The sequence below is a fragment of the Trachurus japonicus genome, chromosome 18 (genome assembly GCF_045865225.1).
Source record: "Trachurus japonicus isolate A0001 chromosome 18, Traja_1.0".
In the NCBI taxonomy this organism is placed as follows: domain Eukaryota; kingdom Metazoa; phylum Chordata; class Actinopteri; order Carangiformes; family Carangidae; genus Trachurus; species Trachurus japonicus.
The window spans coordinates 10,629,536-10,651,154 of NC_140924.1; the positions used below are offsets into that span (position 1 = coordinate 10,629,536).

General features: G+C 42.9%; 2 protein-coding genes across 2 annotated transcripts; one reads left to right on the forward strand and one right to left on the reverse strand.

Annotated features, from left to right (window-relative positions):
• Nucleotides 1–217: 217 nt before the first annotated feature.
• LOC146968722 (Fc receptor-like protein 5) lies at nt 218–6,473 on the forward strand. Its single transcript, XM_085806422.1, has 6 exons — nt 218–726; nt 838–873; nt 4,203–4,466; nt 4,545–4,790; nt 4,869–5,030; nt 6,264–6,473. Exons 1-6 carry the CDS (start codon nt 693–695, stop codon nt 6,371–6,373), a joined length of 852 nt encoding a protein of 283 aa, XP_085662548.1. The 5' UTR covers nt 218–692; the 3' UTR covers nt 6,374–6,473.
• Nucleotides 6,474–7,732: 1,259 nt separating this feature from the next.
• On the reverse strand, nt 7,733–10,554 carry LOC146968723 (uncharacterized). The gene is made up of 5 exons (XM_085759307.1): nt 10,526–10,554; nt 10,340–10,437; nt 9,502–9,858; nt 9,265–9,374; nt 7,733–7,852 (listed from the first exon to the last, which is right to left on the reverse strand). Exons 1-5 carry the CDS (start codon nt 10,552–10,554, stop codon nt 7,733–7,735), a joined length of 714 nt encoding a protein of 237 aa, XP_085615433.1.
• Between the last annotated feature and the right edge of the window lie 11,065 nt (nt 10,555–21,619).

The following is a 21,619-nucleotide window of genomic DNA, read 5'->3' on the forward strand; positions in this document are numbered from 1 at the left end:
AGGAACACATGCATGACCATGACCCATACATCTATAGCTTATCAAGAACACACAGTTTGACCACAGTTGCTTGTTTGGAACAAAAGCCTGCAGCCAGATTAGCCCTCTGTGGTATGAGTTTGCCTATGCATGATAACGTGCAGCTGCACTTCACGTTAACCACTGACATTTCAGTGGTTTAAACCAGATATCAGGTACAAAACTACGTCACATACAAAATGCTCTCATTTCCTCTCAACTAAACCACTGTTCTCTACAGGAAAGTGGTGTTTCTTTCTACCAATGTCTAAACTTGATTTAGAAAAACAATATCATCAATAGGTCACACCTTTAAATAAATTCTGTCTCTGAATGATTGAACATGTAATTAAAGCCCAGTTTATTTTGTTGCAGCACAACACACATCCATCAGACTTAGTGTGATGTCAGTGAAAGCATCATGCACATTATCATGATCTTATTCCTACATTCTGGTTGTTTTTTCTCCTGATCTGATCTTTTGAAGTTTTGTCTTTGAATTTCTCTTATATTGTTGCAACTATTATTCAACTGTTGTTAAGTTTCTGTACTGCATTGTCTCTGAAGAGGAAACCACAAGACAACCACCCACAGCTACGGAGGAAGAAGGAGGAGGAGGGTTTGACTTGATGTGATGTTCTGTCAGAGCGTCGATCCAACATCCCCATCCAGTCATGATGGAGGAAACGTCTCTGCCGTGGCTGCTCGGTGAGTCGACTGGTTTTATCTAATTAACCAAATGTCTGATCCTCTGTGATCACGCATTGATGTTTGTCAGTTTTCTCTTTTTTCTTGTTAAAAAGTTTCATTTCTCTGTAGCTCTGGTCTCTCTGCTGTGCTGCACCACAGAACAAGGTCAGTACGTGTATTAAGGTACAGTTTCTGATTCGTTTTAGAAAATAACAATAAAAACTGAGCCTAGCCTGTCGTTTTCCCCAGTGAATGAGAGGGTCATTTCCCTGCACCTTTGGATCAGGGACAGGGTTTAGAGTTCTCAATTTAAACCCAAGCCCGACCCGAGAAGGCCTGACAGGTCTGATCATTTTGGCCTGACTAATTAAGTTAATTGGGCGGACTTAGTCTGGCTTGGACAGCAGAGGAAGAGAGAGAGAGAGAGAAAGAGAAAAATGTGTCTGTAATGCTGTGTGTGTGTTTCCGATCTCCACAAAACCGCAACGTTCCGGTGGCCAAAATGTTATCAGTTGTGCCCAACTGCCCGCTGACCAACGGGGAAATGTACAGCAGTACATTAAGTCCCGCCTGATAACAGCTAGTACCGGAGGGGCCAGGAGACATGAGCCAGGAGACGGGTGCTATCTGTTCCCGCTGCAAAGAAGGCATGTTGTTTATTTCTTTTTGCCGGGCCAAGTTCGGTCAGACAACTAATGCTGATGCGTCAGGCTCTGTCGGGTCCAGGCTTTAAAACCCATTGGTTGGGTAGGGTTGTAATTGTCAGGCCCATTGAGAACTCTTAACAGGTCTCTCACTGTTGTTTCGGCTCATGGGCCAAACAGCAGTGCAGAGTACCCGGCCTCCTTGGAGGCCTGGGACTTTATCGTTCTGCTGGGGGACTTCAATGCCCAAGTGGACAGTGACAGTGTTACCTGGAGGGCTGTGGTTGGGAGGAACAGCCTCCCCGATATGACTCTGTGTGGTGTTTTGTTGCTGGACTCCTTTGCTAGTCACAGTTTGTCCATAACAAACAGCATGTTCAAGCATAATGGTGTCCATCAGAACACGTGGCACCAGGTCACCCTAGGTCAAAGGTCAATGATGGACTTTGTGGTCATGTCATCTGACCTTCAGACATACTGTATGTCTTAGATACTTGTGTGAAGAGAGGGGCTGAGCTGTCAACTCATCACCCCCTGGTGGAGGAGGAAGCCAGATAGACTTGGCAGACATAAATGTATTGTGAGGGTCCGTTGAGAACGTCTGGTAAACCCTCTGTCAGGGAGGTCTTCAACTCCCACCTCCAGGAGAGCTTCGAGCAGATCACAAGGGAGGCTGGAGACATTGGGCCTGAATGGACCATTGAAAGGTACAATCACGTGGGTCACTTCACAAAGGGACTGAACCCAAATCAAACAACTGGAGCACTCGATAAAATGCAGAAGTTTAATACAGGTACAACACCTAACGTTTCGACACGGTGTGTGTCTTCATCAGAGGACCTCAGAGGACCTCTGATGAAACGTTGGGTGTCGGTGTGCGTCTTCATTACACCGCGTCGAAACGTTAGATGTCGTGTACCTATATTAAACTTATGCATTTTATCGAGTGCTCCAGTTGTTTCATTTGGGTTCAGTCCCTATGTGAAGTGACCCACGTGATTGCACCTTTCAATTACCTGTCCTTTCTGAGAGCATCAATTCACCGGCTGAAGCACAAGAGCACCCCTCCTTCTGAATGGACCATGTTTTGTACCTCCATTGTTGATGCAGCCATTCGGAGCTGTGGCTGTAAGGTCTCCGGTGCCCGTTGTGGTGGCAACCCCCAAACCTGTTGGTGTACACCGGAAGTAAGGGTTGCCGTCAAGCTGAAGAAAGAGTCCTATCCAGCCTAGTTGACTCGAGGGACTCCTGAGGCAGCTGAGTGGTACCGGCAGGCCAAGCATGCTGCAGACTGGGCGGATGCAGAAGCATCTGGGAGAATTTCAGGGAGGCCATGGTGGACTATAGTTCAGCCTCGAAGAAATTCTGGTCAACCGTCCAGCACCTCAGGAGGGGGAAACAGTGCCCTGCCAACACTATTTACAGTGGGGGGAACTGGGGGTATTGTCAGATGATGGAATCAATACTTTGAGAATCTCCTCAACTCCACTGACCACCTTTCGTAGCGGAAGTAGAGGCTGAGGACCCAGAGGTTGATTCATCCATCACCCAAGCTGAAGTCAGAGGTAGTTCGGAAGGTCCTCAGTGGCAAAGCACTGAGACGGGTCTGGCTGCAGACCTCCAGCATGGGGCTGCTTCCGTTGTAGACTCCGCTCTCTGTCTGCCTCCTGTGTCTGGACGCTAGGGATAGATAGTGCACCCAACACTTCAAACTAAAATCGAGTAGACACTTTTGGAGGGAGCGTCTTTATCGTTGATTTACGTTTAATGGGTTTTATGCACAGCTCCACTACTTCCTGAAATAAGACAGCTCCTTTATTTCCTGTCTTACATTATTGGACCAACTGATTAATCCAGGTGTGCCTGACCATTGTTGTGAGGTCAGACACACCTGCATTAATCAGTTGGTCTTGCCCAGCCAGTCCACATGTTTTGTGGACTTGGAGAAGGCATTCAACCGTGTCCATCATGGCATCCTGTGGGAGGTGCTATGTAGTATGGGGTCGGAGCCCCTCTGCTAAGGCTGTACGGTCCCTGTACGACTGCAACAGGAGCTTGGTTTGCATTGAGTGTGAAGTGGGCGGGATGAGAATCAGTACCTTCAGCACCTTCAAGTCTGAGGCCATGATTCTCGACTGGCAAAACGTGGCTTGCCCCCTCCAGGCCAGAGGAGAGCTCCTGCCACAAGTGGAGGAGTTTAAGTATAGCACTGTCAGATCGGTGCAGAAGCAGCAGTAATGCGGTCGATGTACCGGCCTCTTGTAGTGAAGAAGGTTTTCAAAGGATCGAACAGGCTCGATTTTGCGGCCATTCTACGTTCCTGCTGTCGCCTATGGTCATGAATTTTGGGTGACAGAAAGAAAAAGACCTTGGATGCAAGCGGCTGAAATGAGTTTCCTGCGCAGGGTGGCAGGGCGCCCCCTTAAAGATTGGGTAAGGAGCTGTGTCACCTGGGAGGAGCTTGTGGTAGAGCCGCTGCTCCTCCACATCGAAAGGAGCAAGCTGAGGTGGCTCCAATTATGTCCACCAAGAGGACTCGACTGGGCTGGGAACTCCTTGGGATCCCCTGAGCTGAAGGAGTTGTCCAAGGCATTCCTGTTCAGACGGCTGCCCCCACAACTCAGCCCCAGAAAAGTGAACGACGATGACATGACACAATAAAAAACAAACACCACTAGACTCAAAACATCAACAAAGACACAGGAAATGACCTCGAAAGGAAAGAAAACGACAACAAAAAGACTTGAACAGCAACAAAGACAAAGGTCAGCAGACGGTGCAGCTGATCGTAAGTCTGTTTTTTTAAGTTATATAAATGTACAGTTATATCGTTGTGCTCTTGTCCTGCAGCCTCTCTGACTGTGAGTCCCAGCAGCTCCCAGTTCTTCAGAAGAAACTCTGTGTCTCTGAGCTGTGAGGACGAGGACAGCTCTGATGGATGGACGCTGAGGAGGAACACGAGCCAACGACACAGGACTCAGTGTGGAACTGACTGGGGGAAATCTGATGGTTCTTCATGTAAATTCAGTTTGATCGCCATATGGGACAGTGGAGTTTACTGGTGTGAGTCCCCAGAGGGAGAAACCAGTAACAGCATCAACATCACTGTGACTGGTAAGACTGGTCTGAGAGTCAGAGCTGATGAAGCTCAGCTTCAGTGGATGAACTGTTGTCCTTTGTCTCTGTGTGCAGCTGAACCAGTCATCCTGCAGAGTCCCGCCCTCCCTGTGACGGAGGGAAGTGATGTCACTCTGAGCTGTCGATCAACCAGTTCCCTGTCCCCGAACCTCTCAGCTGCTTTCTACAAAGATGGCAGCTTCATCGGGGCGGAGCCTACACGTCACATGACCATCCACCATGTGAAGAAGTCTGATGAAGGCCTCTACCGCTGTGACATCAGTGGTCATGTGTCTCCATCCAGCTGGATCTCAGTCACAGGTGAGGGGGTCAAAGGTCAGGGGTTTGTACCAATTAGTTCATCCTCATATTCACCTGGTCCGGTGGGATTCTCCACAGGAAAACCAGTAACAGAAGCTCCTCCCACCTCTTCCTCAGCCCCGCCTCCTGACCCCGCCTCCTTTCAGCTCATGGTCATTCTTCTCCTTCACCTGGCGGTGATCTGTCCGTACTTCATCTCCACCGTCCTCATGGTGTCACTGTATCGTCAGAGAGCCACAGGTATCATCAGTTCATGGTGTTTTCTGGTCCCATTGTTGGAGCTCAGTCTGAAACTGTATCTTAGGCTGGATTGCACCAACAAGGTTTAACTTTAAAACCAGATTAAATCATGGTTTAAATTTAAATTCTGTTGCACTAAACTTTAAACCTAGTTCAAAATTAAGACAGATTAGATTTAAACCTCCCTTTAAACCTCAGTTTAATTTTTACTCTAAACTAAGTTTAATTTTAATCCTGTTGCACCAGAACTTTAAACTCCAGTTTAAACTGTGATCTAGGGTTAATTTTAAACTGACAGTGGAGGAGGTTTAATTTTTTCAATGGCTGCATTTTTGAGCTGGAGTGAGCAAAATTATGAAGTTCCTTGAGGAAAATTGAGAGACAGGCAGCTCTGTCTCTCAATTTTCTCTCTTTTGCTTTGTTTTGTTGCGCACAGAGACGTTTCTGGGCGGAGAGAGACAGTGTTTTCTCTGACAGAGCTCAGGTGAAGCTACTGCAGCAGAGTAGAAGGCTCAGGGCTGCTAGCTGCACTAGCTGTCTCTGATGCTAACGAGTGCTAGCACGTCTCTCCCTCTCTCTCTCAGCAGCAGTCAGACTGTACTTCTTTCTTTTGTCCTCCTGAGTGAAGCGCTGGAGCTGCAGACCGATTCCTGACCGTCACTGACAACTAAAGCCTCGACTGGTAACAAGTATGAGGACCGTTGTGGGGAGCTAGCTCGATGCTAAATCCGGCTAGTGGTAGTGGTTAGCATCCACCGCTAACACCATCTTCCCAGCTCGGCTCTCCTGTTTAAAAAACAAAACAAAACCAGAGGCTCCGTGTTGGTGATGGCGGGTATCGGCCCAGACTGTATTTCGTTTCCTCTGCGGTCTTGACTGCTGCTGTCAGGGGCAGGAGGCTAGTCTACACAGTTGAGCCCGCCCAGCTTGAATGTTTTGTTTACAAACTGCAACGAACAAAACTCCATTTCGCATATTTAATTAGTTTCCTTTATACACACACTTGTCCCTACTGATTTAAATCAGTTTAAATTCAGTTTAAATTCAGTTAAACTGAGTTTTACTAAACTGAGATTAATTTTAAATGGTGCAACAGAGCTCTGCTTAATTTTAAACATGGATTAACTCATTTTAAACTGAGTTTTACTAATCTCTGATTAGAGCTAATCTTAGATTAAATTAAACCTTGTTGGTGCAATCCAGCCTAAATGTTTTCATTCACTCTTCTGACAGGAAAAGACCCAACTGTGTCAATGGCAACAGCACGGACCAACCACGCTGAGCAGAGATCGGCTGAGGACAGCAATGACATCATGATGGTCACCACTGAACATCACTTATAAGACATCAGAGTTTAGTGTCATGTGGTTACGATTTAAACTCAACATAATAAAATCAAAATAAATTAAATTTGAATTGTTTAAGATGTTTCTGTTTTCCTGTATTAGCCTAATAAATAAAATGTAGTCGCTACTAACTAAAAGTTCTGTTCATTTTACTGTTTTAAATAAAATCTTTATTTTACAAGAAGATGTATTTATTGAGTGATGTACATTTAACTACGGTGCCGTACCCGTGCCACCATGTGGACAAATTGTGTCTTTCACAGGTAGCCTAATGTTGATCCAGGATGAACACTGAGCCATGAGCCCAGTGACTGGACTGGAGAGTTGTCAATGATGCTCTCCAGTCACTGGGCTCATGGTGGCTCCAGTAGAAGTTGAGAAGACCCCAACCAATTGGTTTTATTTTATTGATTTTTCAAAATCAAGTTCACATGTTGGTCGAAAAAAACTCGACCTTCCTGTAGAAAACGGTGGTTTAGTTGAGCTTGCAATCCAAGATGGCCGCCCCAAGCTTTGACAGTGAAGAAAAGCTGAACTTTACACAATTTAGCTTTGCGTTTTTGTTTAATTGAATTACCTGTAGTGTTGTGTAACTTATACCTAATTATGTATTATGTTGCTTTCACAGGCTAAGATACTAACAACAGCACTATCTTAAAAAACACGGTTGATTTTCGCCAGTAGCCGACGGTTGAATCTGATGTGACATCATCCCCTCCTCTCAATTTTGAAATAATTTAACGCACCACAAGCTTCATGTCCACAGGAAGTTGAAGATAAACAATAACAGTAACAAAGCAACAAAAGATAACCTGATTGTAATACTTTCAGTGGAGTTATAAAGTATAAATAGTATGCAATTATAGAGAAATTGTTTGTTCATAACAAACTATTAATCAAAATATAAATTGAGGTTGAGGAAATGTTATTAGTCACATTGAAGACTAATAAAGGACTAATAGGTACATATTTGTTATTGTTACATTGTTACCTACATAACCCACATTAATAAATATTCTTGAGTTATCTACAGTACAAACACTCATTTGTTGATAAATGTAGTTTTCATGTTTGAACACAAGGGGGGGCCCTGAGCCCATGAAAGAAAGATGACTTGCAATAAAAACATTGATTTTCTTCATCAGCAGGAGTTTTTTTTAACAATATAAATATATTTATTGTTTTTGACATACAAAATATACAGTCAGTGGGGCAATAACATTGGCAACACCCTCCTTCCCCCACCCTCAACAGTACACACATTCAGGGAAAGAAAGAAAAACAAACAAAACATAACAGAAAAGTAGAAATAAATTATGAAATAAATCACAAAATCAACAGTAGTCTTGATTATTGTTAAGGCATGCCAGTTCCAACACTTTTGAGGAACTTCATAAAGATGTCCCGTATTTCTCTGAACTTATTTAGTTTTCCTTTGGCAACATAAGGTGATGAAGATGTCGTTGTTCCACATAGCTAAAGTGTCAATGTCACATTTCATATGACAAGCATAAACTCAACGTTTATACATGTTAAGTGCATATTTTTAAAAAAATGTAAAAAAGAAAAAGAAAAGAAAAAGAGAAACAAATTAAAAGCTTTTGAGAACCGATATGTTTAGTTTATATTTAAGGAAAGATATTGTTGGAGACAAGCGGAGTTCAAGAGAAAAAGAGTTTCACAGTGTTGGACCACAATAACTAAAAGCACCCTGAGCTGATTTTGAATATATGCGTGGTAGCTTTACCTGAAGATCTGTCTGGTACATGGGGAGGGGCAGCACCGTCGAGATTAAAAACAAGTAAAATCTTAAAATCAATTCTGTACTTAACCGGAATTAAAAACTAAAGTGATGTGTCCTTTTTGTTCTTGTTAGATCTCTAGCTGGAGCATTTTGAATAAGTTGGAGTTGGGCTAGGACCAAATTACACTGCCAACTCCCTTATTAACTATCAGCCTCCAAGAATCCATGTATTGACTTTTCGCCGGCTTCGTTGTAAACAAATGCACATGGCCAGGCGGAGGGTTAACGAAACAGAGGAAAAGAGACCAGACTTGCATAGTTCCTCTTTAAAAGTAAAGCTAAAACCCTATCTGTTCACCTCTAGCCCATAACTAGCTTCTAATTAGCCAGGGACTGAAGATCCTAGCTGAAATCTCAGAGAGTACTACGATAGGTCAGCGACCTTCCTAAATGCTCTGTACACTGCAAAAACTCAAAATCTTTCCAAGAATATTTGTCTTATTTCTTGTCAAAATGTCTAATTTCTAGTCAAAACTAATCTCTTTCCACTTAAAATAAGACACATCACCTAAAAATTAACTTGTTTTTAGATCATTTTCACTTGTTTCAAACAAATTTTCACTTGAAATAACTAGAAAAATCTGCCAGTGAAAGGAAGTTTTTTGTGCTTGTAATAAGAAAGAAAAACTTGCTCCACTATCAGATTTTTCTACTTATTTCAAGTGTAAATCTGCTTGAAAGAAGGAAAAAGTGTCTAAAAACAAACTACTTTTAATGTGATGAGTCTTATTTTAAGTATAATGAGATTGTTTCAACTAGAAATAAGACAAATGTTCTTGGTAAGAGTATGAGTTTTTGCAGTGTACTAATGCTAGAGCAAGATTATATTTTCTTTCTTATATTGTTGTTTTATCCCTTTGAAATGAAACGTGCTATACAAACAAATAAAGTTAAGTTATAAGTTAATTTCTCCAGTATAAGGCCGTCCATACTTTTCAACCTCAATGCCATCACTCTCCTAGACTGAAGCAGGTCCATCAGCAGGAAGTTGGTTCACATTCTGCTGCTTCATGGGTTTTGCACAGTAAAATAGAAGAACAACAAGAATAAACAATAGGCAAACTGCACTGGGTATCAGTCCTACATGTCCTCTCCTGTTTCCTTCATCCTTGTTGCTGATGTCCACATCTGTTTCATTCACGTTTTGTCCAGTTGTGTTTCCTCTCTCCTCCTCCTCACCTCCAGCTGTTTGGTCTGTGGAGCAGAAGCAGATGATCAGAGATCAGGGATCAGATGTCAGGTCTGTGATTACAGAGTCTGTGGTTTAGTATGAAGAAGCTGCACCAGGACTCTGACCTGAGTCTGGACTCTCCTGACTCACCTGAAACCACCAGGTTGATGTTGTAGGAGGACTTGGTGCCAAAGCTGCCGTTTCCATCAGAGACCGTTTCTCTCCCGTTGGTGATGAAGTGACACTCGTAAACTCCTGAGTCGTAACGAGTCACGTTCTTGATGATCAGAGACACGATGTTGTTCTTCATCTGAGGCTTCACCAGCTCCACACGGTCTTTATAAGATAGATGCTGGTTTTCTACATCAGGCCGGTCGTCCATAAGGAAGAAGACATATCGCCCCTCAAGGCCACGTTTGATCACCTCCAGAGCTTTAAATGACACGTCTGAGGGACCAACACAGGTCAGAGGGACGTCGTCTCCAGGATGAACTGGGACAGTCTGATCTGATGAAGAGAGAGAGGAAACACAGAGCAGAGGTTAAAGTACAGAAGTCAATCAAAAACATCCTGTTTATGTGTTTTATATTTAGGTAAATGTTAAAATGTATTCACATGAATGTTTAATTGTTTTACATTTAATATTGTATTGTAATTTTGTATTTGCTATGTTTGTTGCCTTTGGCCCAGGTCATTATTGTAAGTGAGAACTGTTTCTCAATTGATATAATCACTAGATTAATAAAGGTTACTACAAGAGTGTGATAGTCCCGCTCGTCCTCAGCCACACACACACACACACACACACACAGCGCTTCCTGCATTGTGAAAGCAGCAGCGCAGAAGCCGCTGCAGCGCTGTGTGTGGAGAAGTTCGAACTTTCAATGTATTTTGTTTCCAAAGTACCTATGTGCGTACAACATTAACGCAATTTGTACGCACACACCATTCACACAACTCTTTAATGTAACGACAACGAGACACTTACGAGGAACAGCAGGGGCGAGAACCGAAGTTACAGAGATCCTCCAACCAGCCGTGGTGGTGGTGATGGACAGAAAGCCGGCGGTCATCCATAACACCATCCTGCAGACACACACGTGAAATGTCAAAACACACAATGTAAACATCAATCTCTCAATATTCAGACAAGATTAAGATCTGCTCATGATACCATCGGCAAAGTGTCTCCGTCGGCGGCATGGTGACTCTCTCTTTGACGAAAAATAGCCAAGTTTGAATGAAGTTTTAAAATGAGGCGGAGCGGAGAGCTACGTAGGCTATTTGCGTTGTCTCCCTCCACAGACTCCTCCCCTCCTCCCATTTCTGTCGTTGTGCAGCTTCAGCGCCGCCACCACCACCACCACCACCACCCCGCCCCCCCAAAAGAAAAGCAAATACGGTGCTTTCCATGAGAGAGAGAGAGAGAGAGAGAGAGAGAGAAGCCGAGTAGGAGCGCGACCTGACTGAATTCATTTCTACATATTTTCGGACTGAACTGACGCGTCCGGTCCGTGAGAACTCAAATCTAAGTCCAAAAGGCCCATGCACACCTGGTAGCCCAAAAGAACAGCCAGGCAGCCCAGTCCAGAGAGCAGAGGAGAGGGAGAAAGCAACAGGTGTGTGCGTGCGTGTGTGTGTGTTACTGTGTGTGTGTGTGTGTGTGTGTGTGTGTGTGTGTGTGTGTGTGTGTGTGTGTGTGTGTGTGTGTGTGTGTGTGTGTGTGTGTGTGTGTGTGTGTGCGTGCGTGCGTGTACCTCTGCAACCTCCAAATGGGAATGGGAGCCTCCTTTCATTTATTAATATCTGACAGTAGCTACAGCCATCATACAGATGAGAACAGGGCAGAAGTGGTGGTGGTGGTGGTGGTCTTAAAGAGGCTCATGGTGAAGCAGATGAAACTGGCCTTGAAAGAGTTTTGTTTTTTCTCACCAGCCACAGCTCCCCACTAGACCAGTGTCATACAGTCCAACCATTCTTGCCATTACACAGATAGAAACCTCAGTCAGTAGCCTACCAAATGTGGTTTTTTTTGTTTGTTTGTTTTTTTATCTGAAGCAAATGTTGTCTTCCCATTATATTCTTCTCAGAGTACACCAGAATGCTTCATTTACCTCTTAAAATCATAAAAACTTTCTGGGGGGAGGATCCCCCCTGACCCCCCCTATAGGGGTTTACTTTGTCATCATTTTCAGTTTGCAGGTACCTATGTGTGTGTGTGTGCGTATGTGTTTGTGTGTGTGTGTGAGAGAGAGAGATACATTTAACTACATTTAACATTATTATGATTATTGTTATGAAAAAGCTAAGGGGGGGGGGGTCCAAGGCTGGCTAAGGGCCTGATGATTTCTTTTTTAAAAAGTTACGACCGTTCAGATGCAATAATTAATTGGTGATATTTATAACCAGATGTGGGTTGGGAGTTGTGTGTAATTGTAATACCAATCGTCCTCATGAACAAACGATCTGCTCAAATGTGATTTTTTGTTGTTGTTGTTGTTTTAACCTATAGCCTATTACTTTTCATACAGTAGCCTAGCTGGTTATTTTCATTTTTACTAAGTCCTTTACCCTTTCTATGCTAATTAATAACAGACAATAGACAATAAAGTAGCTATATCCTGATCCTGGTAATCCAGAACAATGACCAGTTAAAATATGTGATTTACTCTAAGTACCTCAAAATCAAAGTAATATACCAGATTACTTGGTTACTTCTATTTAAGTTAACTATTAAAGAACACAGCATCTAACTTTTCAATCTGTTGTTTTCCCTGGTGTCTTTACTCTGTAGGAAACCACAACTTGTTTCTTGTTGAGAAAAACATTTTATTTTGAGGAAACTGCAAAAAGTTGAGATTCTCATTCACATGAATAAATGAAACTCACCTTTCAGTCAGGGTTTATACTAAAGACTAAGCAGGAGTTAACTGACTGTCTGGTGTAATAAAGGCTGAATATTTGTTCAGTTCTAACTGCAGTCGTGTTGGAGGCAGCTTAACAGGGACAGGACCTCACAAACACAAACACACAACTTTTTTCCAGTTTCTTGCAATACAGATATTGATTTTCTTCATCAGCAGGAGTTTTTTTTAACAATATATTTATTGTTTTTGACGTAGAAAATGTACAGTCAGAGAACACCCCTCCTCCCCCCACCCTCACCAGTACACACATTCAGGGAAAGAAAGAAAGAACAACAAAACAAACAAACAAAACAAAACAAAAAAATAGAAACATATAATGAAATAAAACACAAAATGATAAGAGTCATGCCAGTTTCAACATGTGCCGTCACTTTCAAGGAACTGCATAAAGGTATCCTAGATCTTCCACCTCTGAAACATGGCTAAAGCACGACGGTTTATAAATCAAAAAGATGCTGAAAAGCTAATACTGTATACTGGCCTCCCTCTGCCAGCTGTGCAGAGAAACAAAACAGACAAAATAACAAAAATAAAAACAATGAATAAATGTATATTAATATTAATAATCATCATCTCTAAAGAAGATGCCTGTCATGTTCAAAAGGGGTAAGAAGAAGTTAAAAACTTTTCTGGTCCTACCCCCTTCTGCTATTCATATAGACCTAATACTAATGAAAAAAAACAAAAAAAAAAACAGTCATAATAGAATATATATATATATATATATATATATATATAGATAGATAATTTAGTCCATAAAATAAAGAACAAAAACACTAGTCCATCTCATAGGAACTCAGTATTTTGTTTCTAAATAATCGCTTTAATTTAGCTAAATTGCTACACGTTTTCAGCTCATCGCCACAAATTAAAGCAGAAGTAAGCGATATTTTTGTGTTAATATAAGTCTTAAATAGTTCTATCTTCCGACAGCAATCACTTACATAGAGTGTTTGGACTGAAACACGGGTCTGTCAGTCACTCTGCTCTGCTCTGAGTCGAGGAGAAAACATTTATCGTATCCTACAAGTTTTATCCAATGAGGAGAGAGAACGGCATGCAGGGCTGTGTGTGCAGCCAAGGAACGCCGTGAATGTGGTGACGTAGGGACGAGGACTGTTATGGTGCGTTCAAGCCAGCCCGTAACTCGTGTTTTTCCGACCTGTGAAGTTGTACCAGTTCGATCTGGTACGAGTTCACGGGTCAGAAGTTACGAGTGGCCGTTATAGTGACTTTCACCGGTAAAACAGGTCGGAAAAACACGAGTGGGTTGCCTGGAACGCTACAAAGTCGTAAGTTGTGACTTGAAGCTGTAATTTACGGTTTCAAAAACCTGCCTCGAACGCAGCATTAGCCAAAACGACCAGATCGCTTACTTCTGCTTTAATGTCATCACTGCATAGGTGTGGTGTCCTATATTTCTCTGGACTTATTTACTTTCCCTTTGGCAACATGAGGTGACGAAGACGTTGTTCTTCCACCTCTGAAACATGGCTAAAGTGCGACGATTTATAAATCAAAAAGATGGTGAAAGCTATACTGTATACTGGCCTCCCTGTGCCAGCTGTGTGGCGAGTGAAAACAACCGTGTGTACGAGCTGAAAAAGGAAACTGTGTGTCACTGTACACCAGAAGGTATGTAAAGGTAAAATGCGAAAGGTGAACAAAGTTTGTTCCCTTTTGGCCTCCGTATTCAAAGATGCCGATGCGACATGGCAGCTTTGGTTGGGTGCACCCGCCACCTATTTGTATGTGGTTGTGATTAGACTTTGGTAAATACATATTTATGAAAGTGATATTTGATTTCTGCTAATAAAAAGCTGAGTACAAAAAGTAGAAAAGGTCGCGCACATCCAGTTTAAAAAGGTGCTGGCCTCAAACATAAATATAGACAGAAAAGAGGAGACTGCACACTCCAGCTCCCTGATTTATTTAGCACATCCAACAATAAAAAAAGACAGTAACGTTTCGAGCGTACTGCTCTTCTTCAGACTCTCTTTTCTCTTTTGCTAATAAAAAGCTAAATAAGTTACACACTGAACCTGAAAGTTAGAAGTTAATTTCTCCAGTGCCAAGCCGCCATTTCCTCTAACCACATTTCAAGTAGCTACTACAGGACCGTCCATACTTCCGTCCACCTCAGTGCCATCACTCTCCTAGACTGAAGCAGGTCCATCAGCAGGAAGTTGGTTCACGTTCAGCTGCTTCGTGGAATTTGTACAGTAAAACAATAATAAAAATAACAAGAATAAACAAAACTACACTGAGTATCAGTCCTACATGTCCTCTCCTGTTTCCTTCAATCTTTTTGCTGATGTCCACATCTGTTCCATTCACGTTTTGTCCAGTTGTGTTTCCTCCGTCCTCCTCACCTCCAGCTGTTTGGTCTGTGGAGCAGAAGCAGATGAGCAGAGATCAGGGATCAGATGTCAGGTCTGTGATTACAGAGTCTGTGGTTTAGTATGAAGAAGCTGCACCAGGACTCTGACCTGAGTCTGGACTCTCCTGACTCACCTGAAACCACCAGGTTGATGTTGTAGGAGGACTTGGTGCCAAAGCTGCCGTTTCCATCAGAGACCGTTTCTCTCCCGTTGGTGATGAAGTGACACTCGTAAACTCCTGAGTCGTAACACGTCACGTTCTTGATGATCAGAGAAACGTTGTTATTCTTCACCAGAGGCTTCACCAGCTCCACACGGTCTCTATAGGACGGATGCTGGTTTTCTACATCAGGTCGGTCGTCCCTCAGAAAGAAGACATATCTGTCCTCAAGGCCACGTTTGATCACCTCCAGAGCTTTAAATGACACGTCTGAGGGACCAACACAGGTCAGAGGGACGTCGTCTCCAGGAAGAACTGGGACAGTCTGATCTGATGGAGAGAAAGGAAACACAGAGCAGAGGTTAAAGTACAGAAGTCAATCAAAAACATCCTGTTGATATATTTTATATTTAGGTAAATGTAAAGATCTCATCTATGTAGATTTAAATGTAGTCAGTCATGTGCAGCAGGAAGGACACAAAACTTATGGCCGTTTCTATCCATGTCACGTCTGACGGTCCTGAGTGAGGGATCCCTCCTCCCGGTTTCTCTAACTTTTTCCCTGCTAAGGTTTTTCTTGGGAGATTTCCTTCAGTTGATGTGAGCAGGGACGTGCACATGATTACAGAGGGGCAGGGGCTCAACCTCACTAAAGGGCAGCATGTGGGGGCACAAAGAGCATGCCTTTTTTTCAGGCCGATACGCCAGCTTTTTCTTTTTTTACGTGTCTTGCCTCACTCCCGAGTCCATGACCAGCAGATAGACACCATCCTTTCGACTGTGTGTGCAGTAACAAAGGAGATAGCACTGTATCGCCTGTAATTAGCTTAGCTCAAACGCTGGAAGTGTATAGGTAGTGTTAGCCTGCCTGTCGCTACCCGATCTGCGACGCTACCGGATCCGTGACAAAACTGGTCTGCGCATGCGCAGACCGGCCGCCATCTTGGACAGCTGCCTACGGCAACTCCACTTGGACAAACTTCATTTGGGCACTGCCCGATTTGCGTACATGCTTTAAGTTCTGTGAAATTAAAATACGGTACTGTGAAAATGATTAAAAAAATAAAATAAAATAAAATAAAAACCGCGTAGGTCCGTCATAAGACAGCCGCGGCAGACTCGTTTATTCAGTGAGTGTTGTGGTAGTTGTAATTGTTTGTGGTTGTCATGGTGATGAGGCCGGCGAGAAAAGAGGACAGTAAACATTAAAAGTCCGCCTGTGTTCCTGTTTTCTGAGCATCAAGATCCAGACCACCACAACCAACCCTCAATTTACATTACTAATAAAGTATTTAAAAAAATAAAATAAAAAGATAAACCGTCTGTGGCGACGCACATAGGGCAGTGATCCTAAGTCAATTCAACTAAGTTTGTCCAAGTGGAGTTGCCGTACGTGGCTGTCACGGATCCGGTAGCGTCGCGGATCGGGTAGCGACACTGCCTCCACCTAAAGTCACTAATTAGCTTAGCTCAAACGCTGGAAGTGTATGGGTAGTGTTAGCCTGCCTCCACCTAAAGTCATCAGAGAAACTCTTCAGCAACTCTAAACGGAAACTGGCGGGCCGATCTTCGTCTCAGAGCTGACAAAATTGGTTTTCTGTTTCTAGGCAGGTTCATAAATGCTCAGAAACCAGCTCTATTTAAGACGATATCTGGAAACAAATTCAAATAGTCGGTGAAATCAAGCTGAGTGAGTGATTCCTCCGGTTGCTGCTGTTGTTCAGGTGGATGTAGTAGACAGAGGAGAGGGTCTGAACTCTTAGATAAAACAGACACAGATGAGATGGGGCTTTTCTATTTAAAACTCATTGAATAGAAGGCGACTTGTTATGTTCATGGATTTATAACTCACAAAGGTTTAGGTTTAGATGTGCAGCAGACATGGAGTAGCCTAGACATGAGGCAGCCTCAGATACCAGAGGGTGGATTGGACTACACACAGACGTAGCTCATGCTCGGCCATAATGGAACGGGCAACTTGCTCTGACTCTGGCTGCAGTTACAGTGCAGTAGATAGGTGATCCAGTCATCTTCACTAAAAAACTATTCATAACTCTATGAAAAATAAATCAGTAGGGCCTATGTAGCTATTACTTTAACTATTTGCATAATGTTACTTGTATTTATTTATTTTTAAAAAGAGAAAAAAAGTACATAATTAAAATTATCCGTGATTTTAAGTATGCTGCATCATACTAGAGGACATGACGGATGATGATGATATTAGAAGGCAGACCACATTTCAAAATTTGAGATCTCTAGCACCAACAACCACTGAGTTACACTTGCTCAAACAAAAAGTGTTACTATCATCCCCGGTCTCCCCTACCAGAGGCGTAAATCAATTTCTGGCAGGTGAATTACCCTGATTTTTAGATTGTAATGGCCCTTTACACATTATCCAAGCTGGTTGAGGTCAAATCTTGTCAATCTTACTCTGCTGAGTGATATCAAGTCATTTTGGGGCAGAAAAAAAATAAACAATCTCGATGCCAAATATCTTTATTTGCCTAAATACAAGCCAGATATAAATCACCATCTACCCAACAACAATAGGCCTGTTAGGCTACTGGACATACTGTACAAGAGGCTATCAAACACAAACAGAGATAAAAAAACAAAACAAAACAAAACAACAACAACATTTGATGATCATATTCACTTACTCAGTTACTTACTTACTTACTCAGTTTCTGGCAAAAATCAACTTCTGGCATGACACCGGTTTAAACAGAGCAGAGTGAAAGACATCTCTGTGGACAGGGTATTTACTCCAACACACTCAACCTGGTCAACTACGTCAACTACGTCCAACAATCGGAGTAATGTGTTTACTGTCTTTCACCAACGAGGAGCTGTCATTACGCACGACTTTTACGCACTGCTGCGCGCTCATTAGTGTCCGTAATTAAACCTTGACACTCATATCAAATCAAACTTACATTACAGACAGGTGGATTGGGTTCTCTCTCTCTCTCTCCCACTCCGAACAGACAGACGGACGCAATCAGAAAGGAAACGGAGGCTGCGCATTGATCCTTTTTTCCTTCCTGGGATCAAACGGATCATGTGCAAAACAAGCAAATAGCCTACTTCATATTAATAACGTATAAGGCTCATTATGCTTCCAGCCTGTCTAGCCTCTACCTGGTGTTTTTACTAAACTTAACCAACTCCTTTCTTCATTGCCTGAACCTAACCAAAGCCAAATGTTCTTTTTATTTTTCTCTCTCAGTCTGTCAGCAGGAGCAGCTGCAGCAGGCTCGCGCCCGTGAAGTGAGCTCAAGCCGGCCAAAAAAAGTGTATTTCTTTTACTCTGTACTCTGGGAGGGAGGGAGGGGGGGGGGCAGTTTACACATCTTGACCCCCCCCCATTGATAGACGAGCCACTTTGAAAAACCTCGCTGATAAAACTAGAACACTAAAACGATAAATCAAACAACTCAAATGTACGTAGTTTCAAGCGCATAAGTAGTTTCACCTTACAGCTTGGACGCACTAGACGCGGAACCGAAGCGCAGCGCCCTGGAGCGGAGGGAGTTTCAGTTCGGCGCACATGTTAACCGGTCTGCCTGGCCGCACATCTCGCGCCGTGGAGCGCAGTGCGCGCGCCTGCAGCGCTTCAGTTCGGTTCATTTCTATTTTTCACGCGAGCCGCGCGCGCCGAGAGCGCCGTCTGTCAAGCTGGACAGACGTGGTCGTACCAGACAGGAAGTCGGGCACAGAAAAGGCGAGAGAATCCGGTCAATTTTCAAAATAAAATAATTAAATGATGATTAATTAAGTTGTTGCTTGTCCATCTATACATATTTGACCGTTGCGTCTGCACATGAGACACACACACACATGTTTAAAATGACGTGTGTGTGGAAAACCGAGTGAATACGAGTATGAACGACTGCAGTCGATGTCTGACCGGCGCGGAGAGAGGAGGAGAAGTAGCTCCCAGTGCGACCAGCCAAGCGCCCGAGAAGCCGCGCGCAATGCGCGCGCCCAGCTTCCGCGTGCAGTGCGTCCAAGGGGTTAGCTGGATGCACGCGCGCTCCCGCGGCCAGGGGAAACACCAAGCCGCTTCACCTAGACCCAGACCATGCTCTTGCCAACAAATGGATTACTGAGAAACAGTTTGATTTTTTGAAAAATGATTTCCCCACTATTCCAGTATTGTATCTTCTTCCTAAGATTCACAAGTCTTTAACCGACCCACCGGGTAGACCTATTGTCTCCAGCAATGAGTCTCTTTTAGAACCTCTAAGCCAGTTTGTCGATTTTTATATAAGAGACATTGTAAAAACACTTCCCTCTTATGTTGCAGACACCGGTGACGTCCTGAGACACCTGAAGAACATTATTTTACCCAAAAATGCTTTTCTTGTCAGCTTTGATGTTGAAAGTTTATACACTAACATCCCCCACGAGGGCGGGGTAGAAGCTGTGCATCATTATCTTAGAGATGTCGAACATGCTCCTGTAGATTTGCTTATGAAACTTACCAAATTTATATTGGAATCGAATTATTTCATGTTCGACAATAAATTTTATTTACAGACCCATGGCACTTCCATGGGCTCTCCTTTTGCGCCCAATTATGCAAACCTCTACATGGGCCTATGGGAAGAAAAATATATTTTTAACCTAAATAATCCATTTAAAGATCATGTCATATTTTTTAAGAGATACATTGATGATATTTTGTGTGTATTCACAGGTCCAGAGGAATTATTAATCCAATTCAGGGACTATCTTAATAACACGTACTCTTCCCTGAAGTTTACTATGGAGTACCACACAGACCAGATACACTTTTTAGATTTGCTGATCTCTGTGAATGAAGAAAGAACACTGGATACTACTATATTCCGTAAGGAAACCGATAGGAACACTGTTTTACATGCCCAAAGCCATCATCCTAAATCACTTAAAGATAATATTCCTTATGGGCAGTTCCTTAGGTTGAGGAGGATATGCAACAAAGAAACAGTTTTTGACTCTGAGGCCCAGCTGATGACCGACAGGTTCATTCAGAGGGGCTACAGAAGAGAAACTGTCGAGAAAGCACTTAACAGGGCTAAAGATAAGAACAGAGAGAGTTTGTTAACACCTAGACCACATGAATTAAAAGAAAACTCTGTCACATTTGTATCCGAATATAGCCATGCTTCTCATGCAGTAAAAAGCATTATTCAAAAACACTGGAGCATCCTAAGTAGTGACCCTAGCCTTGGGGCTAACCCCAAATTTTATTTCAGAAGAGGAAGGAATGTCGGGGACACTGTTGTTTCCTCCTTTTATAGGGAACCTAAGCCTGCTGGCAATTGGTTAGCCCAAGAGATTTATGGTAATTATAGATGTGGAAGATGTATACATTGTGCCCATACGCATGACACCAAAGTATTCAGTCACCCGCAGACGGGTGAAAAGTACAAAATTAGAGAATTCATAAATTGTTTGTCAACACATGTAGTATATATGTTAAAATGTCCATGTGGTATGATTTATGTAGGACAAACTAAGCGCAACCTCAAACTGAGGATAGCAGAGCACAAAGCTGCCATTAGAAACGGGAATATGGATTATGCTATCGCGAGGCACTATAGAGACAGAAATCATGGGTCCGCTGCTTCACTTAGATTTGTTGGGATAGAAAGGGTGTTGCCCAATCCAAGGGGAGGTAATCCAGTCAGAAAGCTTCTCCAGAGGGAAGCATACTGGATTCATACTCTCAACTCGCTAGAACCCCATGGTTTAAATGAATCTTCAGGACTAAGCTCCTATCTATAATTACTAATGTACTTTGTTTTATGTCTCTTGATGAATTTTGGATGTTGTCCCTTACTCTAGAATCTTTGCCTACCTTCTTTTCACACAGGTAGTATATTCAAGAGACCGCTTCTCCCCCCTTTTTTCCTTCATTGGAAATAGTTGAGTATTTCAGTTCATATGTATATTGAATGTCATTATTATGTATATTTAATATCATTGTGATGTCTTGAGATGGGAATTAGTATTTCAACATATTCATGCAGTTGTTTATTGACTTGTTTATTGACTTGTATAGGTCCTTATATTTGTTGTTTCTTGTATGTTGTTTGTATGCTACTGCATGTGGTCCATTTGTGTCGGTAGCTCATGAGTTGTTTGTTATGCTTTCAGATGAGCCACCAAGTGGCTCATCTCATTTGTGTCACCATTTGTCACCAAGTGGCTCATCTCATTTGTGTCACCATTTGTCACCAAGTGGCTCATCTCATTTGTGTCGGTATGAGTTGTTTGTTATGCTTTCAGATGAGCCACCAAGTGACTCATCTGATGAGCCACCAAGTGAGGAGTAAGAGCAGCATTTCCCCTTCCCTTACAGGGGTTTTCTTAGGAAGTATGTCTTTCCTCAGATTTATTTTGTATAATTTAGACATGTGTGTATTGTATATTGGCATTTGTAGCAGCATTTGTACTTATTTGTCAGGAGTTGAGATGTAACGAGTTGAAGGCAGGCCAGCCCATGGCAAGCTGTGGCTGATCCCACTGATTGCCGGGGGAGCCTACAAAGGAGCAGTGTCAGTGCCTGACCCACAAGCCTGATGAAGCCCACAGGGCGAAACGCGTTGCTGCGGTTTTAACAAATAAATTTATTGAATGTACCCCATTGTGTGCGGTGGAACTTTCTTTTTTCATGGTTTTTGTTCCTGACACCACCTGCACCATTGTGGAGTTTTATCTGAGTTGTGCAGGGGCAATCTCTTCTCTATTCCAGACAAGTCAATGTTTGAATGCACGAGTAGATCTTCTAGCTGTTCACGCTT

Bases quoted from the DNA above. Each gene is read 5' to 3' on its own strand.
- LOC146968722 (XM_085806422.1), top strand. From the start codon at position 693: ATGATGGAGGAAACGTCTCTGCCGTGGCTGCTCG. The intron at 4,467-4,544 runs GTAAGACTGGTC...CTCTGTGTGCAG, and splicing joins CATCAACATCACTGTGACTG to CTGAACCAGTCATCCTGCAG. The intron at 4,791-4,868 runs GTGAGGGGGTCA...GATTCTCCACAG, and splicing joins CAGCTGGATCTCAGTCACAG to GAAAACCAGTAACAGAAGCT.
- LOC146968723 (XM_085759307.1), bottom strand. From the start codon at position 10,554: ATGCCGCCGACGGAGACACTTTGCCGATG. The intron at 9,859-10,339 runs GTAAGTGTCTCG...TCTCTTCATCAG, and splicing joins TCTCGCCCCTGCTGTTCCTC to ATCAGACTGTCCCAGTTCAT. The intron at 9,375-9,501 runs GTGAGTCAGGAG...TCTGCTCCACAG, and splicing joins CATCAACCTGGTGGTTTCAG to ACCAAACAGCTGGAGGTGAG.